Genomic DNA, 11,145 nt, shown 5'->3' on the forward strand with positions numbered 1-11,145 from the left:
TTCTTCTTCATGAATTATTTTAACATTGCTTTTCCAACTTTTTATTTTCACAAATTTTGCCAAATCACAAACAAAAAAAGAAATATTTTTACAAAATAAACTTAATTAAATATCTATAAAAAATAATTAAAATCTTTTTCAGATAAGATTAGTTATAAAATTAATTTTACATGCCCTTTTCATACTGTGAGGTTTGGCAACATTTTTAAAAATGATTGATCAAACACAAACTATTTTTTTTAATATTAATAAAAATTCTTTTCAAATAATTTAACCAAACACAAATTTATAATTTTAAAATACTTTTCAAAAAGCCCTTTTAATTAAAATCCTTTTTAAAATATATGTACTCTGATTTATTTAAACTTGCTAAATTTTTTTGTGGACTTCCGGAAACTGTTTCATGTAGCTTGGCAAGGAAATTTTGAGTCGTGGATACAGGACACTTTACGTGTAAGACCTATTGCTCATGCAATTTGGGATCCTCATTTTGGTCAACTGGCCGTGGAAGTTTTAACTCGAGGGGGTGCTCTTGGCCCAATGAATGTAACTTAATACAGAGGATGCAAGCGTTATCCGGAATGATTGGGCTTAAAGCGTCTGGAGGTAGCTTTTTTGTACCTTTCTGCACTCTCTTGTCTTATTCACTTCTGTTTTATACTCCATCAGTTTCAATTTACGTGAACCTATTTGACTAGGCACAGAATTTAAGAAAAAAAAATAAAATTTTTAAACTTGTGGTGTTAAATGAGTCACATATATTTTATGTGACTATAAATTAATGCATAAATGTAATTGTTTCCAAATATAGTAAGAAATCATTATTTTTGCCCACATACTAATAAGGAAGTAGGTTCACATAAATTGAAACGGAGGGAGTGTGAATTTTGCACTCACTTCTCCTGATGGTGATATTGAGCAAGAAATTCCAATGAAAATGAAGAGTGAAGGATTACTGATACCTTTTAGTTTTTTTTTTTTTTTTTCTTCAAATTGTTGAAATTTAGGAATGACAAATCACATGGCAATAATGATACAAATGCATACCTAGCAGTGATGTATCTAGCTTCTTGTATGTCACTTTATACTCACTCTACTTTTCGCTTTTCGAGAGTTAAACAAAAAAAAAAAAAAAATGACTGCAATTTGGTATGCCCTTTAAATATTTTAAATTGTCAATTATTGTGACTTATAATACTTTTTATATAATTTCTAAATATGTAAATTAGTTTTCGAAATACTTAAAGATTGCATGTCCGAATTCACGATCAAAATAAAAAAGTTGACTCTCGAAATCCGAATTGTGTCACATAAATTGGGACGGAGAGAGTAATAGAAAACTACGGTACTTGTCTTAAGATTTGCAGCTATAATTTCAACCAGTCTGTTGAGCTCCTTTACAGTTTCAATCAAATAGAAAAACAGAAGTTGTGATCTCTAGTACAATATTTGTCATTTTGAACAAGGCCAGCATAGATCCCTACCAGTAGATCCAGAAATGAATTAAATGGCGGGGGAAACAAAGAATCTTACCTCATATGTTATATTAGAGTTGAACATCCTCAACAAGTGGAGTCACAATTAGCATGTAAGACTAGACAAGCACTAATATGTAAAAGAGAAGATGGGGTAAACCACTTCTTTCTTAGCAACTAAGTGGATTCTCTGAAACTGAAATGAGCAAGCTGACAGTTTTGGTAATAAATTTTGAAACTTAAAGGCTGGAGAGCAATAGATAAAGTACGACGACATACCAAGTGTAATCCCACAAGTGGGGTTTGGGAATGGTAGAATGTACACAGACCTTACCTCTACCTTTGTGGGATAGAGAGGTTGTTTCCAATAGACCCTCGGCAATAAAAAAATAAGAGTAAAAGGTTGTGACATGGTAACAGGAAAAAGAAAGCAGTTCCTCGATCTTACATAAGCAAACACTAAATAAGTGATTTTGGAGGGATCAAGCCTTCTGTAAAAGCACATCCCTCCTGAATGGAATCACGTGATCGAAATGATCCTCTGGATGTCCTAAAGGAATACACCCCATCATTCTGAATATACAAGCTCCAGTATAGCATTTCACCTTCAGCAAACCTATATTTCGGTACGGCAAAAACAAGTTGCGGATCTTCTATACTAAACAATGCATTCCAAGATTCCTTGACACCATAGTCTTTCAATACCCATAACTTAAAAACGCGCTTCCACGGATTACCATAATTAGAATGAACACAAAGCATTCCGTCCACTACGGAAACGCCAATAAAGGGATTGCCCTTCAAGTCTAATACTTCCTCTGGCAACGGTATCTCCCCGTACACTTCATTTGAAATACTAAATGAAACCAGAGAATAAGTTCTTGGAAGAAGCTGAAAATAATTTCTAGACGTACATATCCAATGAAATGCATCATTTAAAAATGCCAGACCGGAACCCATAGCAGCCAGTTGACTGCTACTTCCACGAGGAATTTTATCAATATTTCTCCAGGAACCAGCTTTCAATGCGAGAATTTCACCAGGTTCTTCAATATCACCTCTGCCATCACGAAGTTTTAGGATCTTATAGTCACCACTAGCTGAGTCATAACCCAATCCCAAACGATGTTCGTGCACTGGTGGAAATTCTGGATCAGGAAGTACTATTGATTCTCCTGTGGAGGGGTTCCACAGCATAAGTCTGACTGTACGCCTAATTTGATCAACAACGCCGATAACAGCCAAGCCGGTGCAACAACAATAGATTATGATTCTAGAGTTTGAAGGCCAATCATATTCTTGTTCATTCTCAACCAGTTGAACCGACGATAAAGGACAACAATACAAGGAACATATAGCATACTTAGGGCAATATTGGGAAATAAGAAGTTTTTGAGAACGTGGATCATTCTTGGCCTGATTGAGATGCTTCTTTATAAAGTAAGGATCAGAGATTAATGCCTTCCACAATTTCGAAACACATTTGAATCGAACAAGATACCGCACGGGTAACCTGCTGAGGATCTCCATAAGTATGTCCTCCCGGAATTGGACTCCCATGGCCTAGATAGGACAAGGAAAGTGCTTTAGTAGTTCACTAATGGAAGATGTTAAATCTTTCGGGCTCACAATATACATATATATGAAAAGCAAGCACAAATAGTAATAAAAAAGAAAGCTGGAGCAACTAGAGTTCAAAACAACTTTCAAGTTGAGTCCCATATAATGTCTTTTTTGTCCAAAAGATGGTCTTTTTGGTTCTATCAACAGTTGGAACTAGAGTTCAAAACAGGTTTTCATTTGGTCCGCTCAATGATTGCAACCATTTTTGTTCCAAATAAAGAATACTTGTGGAATGTTAAAGAATAGAGTTATAGTGGTGATTGTGTTTTTATATGTAGTACTGTCATCGACAACTATTTCTCAACTTGAGTTTTGATGAATGTTAGATTCCAGTAATTTCTCAGTCACAAAAGCATTACCACTGAAATCACAAACAATAAAGCAGTCTTTTTTATTAGCTAGCCTATATAATAGTATAGTTGAAAAATGGTTTCTTTAATGTGATTAAGCATAACTTGGGAAAATGCCAAAGTCCAAGCAACAGCAATTAAACTCAATTTTTCTACTATATTAGAAGCACCGGTTGGTGCTTCTTTCGTCGTCCGTCTGTGGACCCCCCCCCCCCCCAACACCAACATAAAAAAAAAAAAAAATTTGGCCCCCATATTAAACAGGCCCTAAAAAAAAAAAAAAAAATTATGGGCCCCATATTCAACAACATTCAGTATTAAAAAAAATTGTGGGCCCCATATTAAACAACATCCAGTATTAAAAAAAAAGTGGAACCCACCACATCCAAACTCACGGGAAAAAAAAGTGGACCCCATATTAACAAAATCAAGCAATATTTAAAAAACAAACAATGTTAAAAAAATGCGGGCCCCATATTAAACACGATGCGTATTCATAGCAAAACACTAATATAATAAAGTTTTAAATACGGAGCACAAACTACAATGTTATATTAATCGTGTTTTGAACATAGTATCTCATATTGACAAAATCAAGCAATATATAAAAAAAAATGAATCCCATATTAAAAAAATAAACAATGTCAAAAAAAAAAGTGCAGACTTTGTATTCTTAGCAAACACTAATATAATAAAATTTTATATACGGAGCACAAATTACAATGTTATATCAATCATGTTTTGAACATAGTAAAAATTGTAAAAAAAAAAAAAAAAAATTGTGGGCCCCATATTCAACAACATCCAGTATTAAAAAAAATTGTAAAAAAAAATTATGGGCCCCATATTAAACAACATCCAGTATTAAAAAAAAAAAGTGGAACCCACCACATTCAAACTCACGGGGGAAAAAAAGTGGACCCCATATTAACAAAATCTAGCAATATTGAAAAAAAAAGTGAATCCCATATTTAAAAAACAAACAATGTTAAAAAATATATGGGCCCCATACTAAACACGATGCGTATTCATAGCAAACACTAATATAATAAAGTTTTAAATACGGAGCACAAACTACAATGTTATATTAATCGTGTTTTAAACATAGTATCCCATATTGACAAAATCAAGCAATATATAAAAAAATGAATCCCATATTAAAAAAATAAATAATGTAAAAAAAAAATAGTGCAGACTTTGTATTCTTAACAAACACTAATATAATAAAGTTTTAGATACGGAGCACAAATTACAATGTTATATCAATCATGTTTTGAACATAGTATATATAAAAAAAAAAAAAAAAAAATTGGGCCTCATATTAAACAGGATATATAAAAAAAATTGTAAAAAAAATAAATTATGGGCCTCATATATATTGACCCCATACTAAACAGCATCAAGCAATATATAAAAAAAAAAAAGTGAAACCCACCATCTCCAAACTCACGGTAAAAAAAGTAGACCCCATATTAACAAAATCAAGCATTATCAAAAAAAAAAAAAAATTGAACCCCATATTCAAAAAAAATAATGTCAAAAAAGACTTTGTATTCATAGTAAACACTAATATAATAAAGTTTTAGATACGGAGTACAAACTACAATGTTATATTAATCGTGTTTTGAACATAGTATATATATATATATATATATATATATTAAAAATAATGCAAATTAATAATGTCAAAAAAAAATGCACCCCATATTAAAAAATCAAACAATATTCATGTAATTTTCAAAGTATCTCATTAAGTCAATAATAATGGATTCATTACCGCGTGCGTATCAATCCATTAGTGGGAGCAAATGAAATTATTGTACAGTAACATACTTAAAATACTTATATATTAAAATAAGATAGAATTTAATTACTTTTTCATTTTTAAATACGGAGCACAAACTACAATGTTATATTAATCGTGTTTTGAACATAGTATCCCATATTGACAAAATCAAGCAATATATATAATAAAAAAAAGTGAATCCCATATTAAAAAAATAAATAATGTCAAAAAAAAAAAGTGCAGACTTTGTATTCTTAAAGAAACACTAATATAATAAAGTTTTAGATACGGAGCACAAATTACAATGTTATATCAATCGTGTTTTGAACATAGTGTGTGTGTGTGTATATATATATAATACAAACTAATAATGTCCAAAAGGGTGGGCCCCATACTAAACGACACCAAGCAATATAAAAGATAAAAATAAAAAAAGAAGAAACTATATAAAGCATGGGTTTAGACCCATGTTTCATCGTCCGTTGTCCCTTTAAAAAAAAAAAGTGGAACTGACCACATCCAAACTCACGGGAAAAAAAAAGTGGACCCCATATTAACAGAATCAAGCAATATTAAAAAAAAAAATGTGAATCCCATATTAATAAAACAAACAATGTTAAAAAACAAATGCTTAGAAAATCAAACAATTAAATCAATAATAATGGACTCTTTAGAATAAGGAAAAAATTAATTTCTACTTTGTTTCATTTTAAACATGTAAAATTAATTTAATAATTTGAATTAGAATTATCTAAATCTAAATTTGATAAAAAATAATAAGTATTTTACACCGTTAAATTAATCGAATTAAAATTGAAAGTATCATGGTGATATTCAAAATATTATATTGTTTTATATATATATATGAGAGGAAAATAGTTTCTTTTTAAACAAGTCTTCTCTTTTAAAAGGTATTAATAAATTTTCGTAGCAAACACGAATAAAATAAAGTTTTAGATACAGAGCACAAACTACAATGTTAAATTAATCGTATTTTGAACATATATATATATATATATTATCATTATCTAAACACAACTACATATACATATACTGATTATAAAAAATGTTGGGCAGGTGCGCGACGCGGCTTTAAATTAATCTAGTTCTACTATATAGAAGAGTGAGTTTTACTGACTCTTCATCGTCCGTCGTGGGCCCCTCCCCATAAATAAAAAATTTTGGCCCCCCACCCCCATAAACACCCCCATAAATTAAAAAAAAAAAATTCCCCCCCCCCCCAAATATTAAATAGGCCCACAAAAATAAAAAATAAAAAATTTTGGGTCCCCCCTAAAAAGTGAAACCCATCACATCCAAGCTCACGGGAAAAAAAAAAAATTAGACCCCATATTAACAAAATCAAGCAATATTAAAAAAAAAAAATGAATCCCGTATTAAAAAATTTTTGGCCCCCCACCCCCATAAATTAAAAAAAAAATTCCCCCCCCCCCCCCCAAATATTAAATAGGCCCACAAAAATAAAAAATAAAAAATTTTGGGTCCCCCCTAAAAAGTGAAACCCATCACATCCAAACTCACGGGAAAAAAAATTAGACCCCATATTAACAAAATCAAGCAATATTAAAAAAAAAAAAAATGAATCCCGTATTAAAAAAAAAATAAACAATGTTAAAAAAAAAAATTGTGGGCCTCATATTAAACACCATGCGTATCAGTAGCAAACACTAATATAATAAAGTTTTAAATACGGAGCACAAACTACAATGTTATATTAATCGTGTTTGAACATAGTATCCCATATTGACAAAATCAAGCAATATATATATATATATATAAAAAAGAGTTAATCTCATATTAAAAAAATAAACAATGTCAAAAAAAAAGTTCGGACTTTGTATTCTTAACAAACACTAATATAATAAAGTTTTAGATACGGAGCATAATAAAATGAGTTAAACGAAAAATATTTACTAAAAAAAAAAAAAAAAAAAAAAAAGTGAATCCCGTATTAAAAAAAAAAAACAATGTTAAAAAAAAATTGTGGGCCTCATATTAAACACCATGCGTATCGATAGCAAACACTAATATAATAAAGTTTTAAATACGGAGCACAAATTACAATGTTATATTAATCGTGCTTTGAACATAGTATCCCATATTGACAAAATCAAGCAATATATATATATAAAAAAAGAGTTAATCTCATATTAAAAAAATAAACAATGTCAAAAAAAAAGTTCAGACTTTGTATTCTTAGCAAACACTAATATAATAAAGTTTTAGATACGGAGCACAATAAAATGAGTTAAACGAAAAATATTTACTAAAAATTTAAAAATAGAAGTTCTTCATGGCCCCATATTAAACACCAACCAGTATTAAAAAAAAAAAAACAAGTGGAACCCATATATATTAAACAACAACTAATATTAAAAAAAAAAATGAATCCCATATTGAAAAAACAAACAATGTTAAAAAAAAGTGCTTAGAAAATCAAACAATTAAATCAATAATGATGGATTCATTGCCACATGCGTATCAACCCATTAGTGGGAGCACATGAAATTATTGTACAATGAACATACTTAAAATACTTATATATTAAAATAAGATAGAATTTAATTACTTTTTCATTTTTTCCTTACTCTAATAAATGTGAAAAGAGATTAATGTCATAAAAGAAAAAATAATATTAAATAGAGATCAAATAATTAATAAGGTAAATTAGTGAAATTCTAATTCTAATTGACGTTTCCTTAAAAAACATGTAAAAAACAACATGACAAGTAAAATGAGTTAAACAAAAAATATTTACTAAAAAATAAAAAATAGAAATTCTTCATTTAAATAGAAAATCAAATTTCTACTTCGTTTCATCTTAAACATATAAAATTAATATAATAATTTGAATTAGAATTATCCAAATCAAATTTTGATAAAAAAAATTATATGTATTACTTTACTATTACTACTGTATAGAAGAGCCAGTTTATAGAGGCAACATCGCCATCCGTATTCGGTCCTATTTTTTTACTTAAGAGTAAAAAAAATCCTTTATATTACCAACTCTTCTAAAAAGTAGATAGAAATGCTTTATTATATTTATTATGTTTACTAAAATAAATATACTTAAAATATATATATTTAAAAAATAACATACAATTTAATTACTTTTTTTTTATTTTTATTCTTACTCTAATAAATGTGAAAAGAGATTAATATCAAATGAAGATCAAATAATGAATAAGATAAATTAGTCAAATTATAATTCTAATTCGCGTTTCCTTAAAAAACCATGCAAAAGACAACATGACAAGTAAAATGAGTTAAACCGAGAATATTTACAAAAAATTAAAAAATAGCATTTCTTCGTTTAAATAAAAAATTAATTTCTACTTTGTTTCGTTTCAAACATGTAAAATTAATTTAATAATTTGAATTAGAATTATCCAAATCAAAATTTGATAAAAAATAATAAGTATTTTACACTTTTAAATTAATCGAATTAAAATTGAAAGTATCAACGATGCTTAAATATTGCTATTATTTTATCTCAAAGAGAAGAAAATAGTTTTCTTTTAAACAAATCTTCTCTTTTAAAAAGTATTAATAAATTTTCGTAGCAAACACGAATAAAATAAAGTCTTAGATACGGAGCACAAACTACAATATTATATTAATCGTATTTTGAACATAGTATATATATATATATATATATATATATATATATATATATATACAACTACAACTACATAGATACACTATAATCCGAAATGTTGGGCCCGTGCGCAGCACGGGCATAGGCCATCTAGTATAAGTAAGAAAGACGGGTAAAAACTTACCTACACGGGTACACCAAACCAATGGATGTATGACATGATTAATTAATGTCCATATTCACTCCATTAAAATAAATCACTTAACCATGGTAAATTGCATTTAATCAAGGTAAACACACGGTAAAAAAAAACGTTGAAATGGGCCTCACATATCAATATCCATCCTTTGTATTATCTATATATAAAAAAATTGTAAAAAAAAATTGTGCGCCCCATATTAAACAATCATATTTATCTTTTTTCTCCTTTTTTTAATTTTTTCCTCATTTTAAATTAATATGTTTTACTATTAAAAAATAATAAAAGTTACTCTATTAATTCTCTTAATTACACCTCTTAATTACATCTTTTCTCCTCTTCCATAACCGTTCAAAAAGAAATCCTTATAGATCTAAATAACTCAAATTGAGAGCATTGACATGTGATAATCTTATGACAATTCCTTTACTAAATCTTGTGCTTGTATAGAGATTTGTTTCGAGTTCCGTAAGTAAGGCCTTATTATAAAAAACACTTTGATTTAATCAATGCAAAAAAATATCTTTTTCTTATAATTTAGATATTTATACCCCATATTAAAATTTTTTTTTCTTTATTTTTTTGGATGGTCAAAAAGAGGATGATAAATTGTCCACAACTAGAAATGTTAAAAAGAAAACTCTATCATCATGTAAATATTTGTTGATGCATTAAAAAGGTTATGTTCATATTTGCAAATTCCTATCTAGATATACTTTTTGTAATATGTTTAGATTTAACCTGTAATAAATTATTACAGGTTGTATTGAAATTGGGTAAAAAATTATAACAAGAAGCATGTAATTATTCCAAGAATCTACTCTCGGTGGTTAATGTTAGGGAATTGAAAAGCTCCTTGCTAAAGTATTTCTTAATATGCGGTGTTTTTTCTTTCCCTTATTTTTTTTTTTGGTCCAACGGTGTTTTTTAAATATTGATCCCACATATTTTAAGAAGACTTTTTATTGTTAATTTTTATATAAAACTTATCTTCTCAATGTAGAATTAATAATATTTCTTATTATTTATAAACAAGAGTTTCAATTTTACAAATATTGACTACTTTTATTGCTTAAGAAAAAAAAAATTGTCAACCAAATTCTTTTATATAAAATTTTATCTTCACAATGTACAAAAAAATTTTTTTTTTTATATAGCAAATTAAGAGTTTCAAGAAAAATTTTTATACAATTTCAAATTTAATTTTAGTTTTACTTTTTATTCTTTAGTATTTATTCAACCATCGTTAACTACCTAAAATTTGAATACGTTTCCTTGGTAATATATACAGGGCATACTACGTAAATTTCAACCATATAATCTATATGTATCTCTATATAAGCTAGACATTAGAAATCTATCTCATTTTCTTTTTTTGCATTTTCTTCTCATTTTTCTATTAAATATATATTTAATTATTTCTTCCTTTTGAAATGAATAATATAACAGCTTCAACAATCATAATAGTGCAATTACAGTTTAATAAATAGTCTCCTTAAATTTTAAAAAACCCAATTAATGAAATAAATGATCTCTTTAAATTGTAGCTAATGAACCGGTTGGTAAGGAATTATTCATATTCCTTTTTGTCCATAGTTTATATATATATATATATATTCACCTTTTCTACACGAGTATATATAAACTTGTAATTTATTTTTTATGTAATTACTTATTTCCAAGCTCCTCTTTCCTAGGTTCTTCCATAAAGGTCTCAAAATTCATTTCTGGCCTATATTACGACACTTATGTTGTCATGTAATTGCTTTTTTAAAATAAAAAAAAAATTATGGACTAAAAGACATATATATATATATATATATATATATATATATATATATATATATATATCATGAGCTTCTCAAGAGATTTTTAAATAATGGTCTTACTTCTTAGTCATTACTGAGGGTAAAATTATTTATATTGATTTTAGGGATGTTTTTATCTTTTTCCCCTTTTCGCTTTGTTAATGGCAGTTTATTGAATTATTTTTTATTTGAAAATAGAGAGACATTCAATACCAGCAAACACGTGCTATATTCTTATTTCCCTTTGTGTTTCTTTTCTCCATATTTTTTTCTTTCAGAAAA

The 11,145-nt window shown here is 28.0% G+C and overlaps 1 protein-coding gene across 1 annotated transcript; it reads right to left on the reverse strand.

Annotated features, from left to right (window-relative positions):
- Positions 1-1,835: 1,835 nt before the first annotated feature.
- LOC132050922 (F-box protein CPR1-like) lies at positions 1,836-3,147 on the reverse strand. Its single transcript, XM_059442255.1, has one exon. The coding sequence runs from the start codon at positions 3,033-3,035 to the stop codon at positions 1,935-1,937; it is 1,101 nt and encodes a 366-aa protein (XP_059298238.1). The 5' UTR covers positions 3,036-3,147; the 3' UTR covers positions 1,836-1,934.
- Positions 3,148-11,145: the final 7,998 nt, after the last annotated feature.

The sequence above is a fragment of the Lycium ferocissimum genome, chromosome 3 (assembly GCF_029784015.1).
Source record: "Lycium ferocissimum isolate CSIRO_LF1 chromosome 3, AGI_CSIRO_Lferr_CH_V1, whole genome shotgun sequence".
Lineage (NCBI taxonomy): Eukaryota > Viridiplantae > Streptophyta > Magnoliopsida > Solanales > Solanaceae > Lycium > Lycium ferocissimum.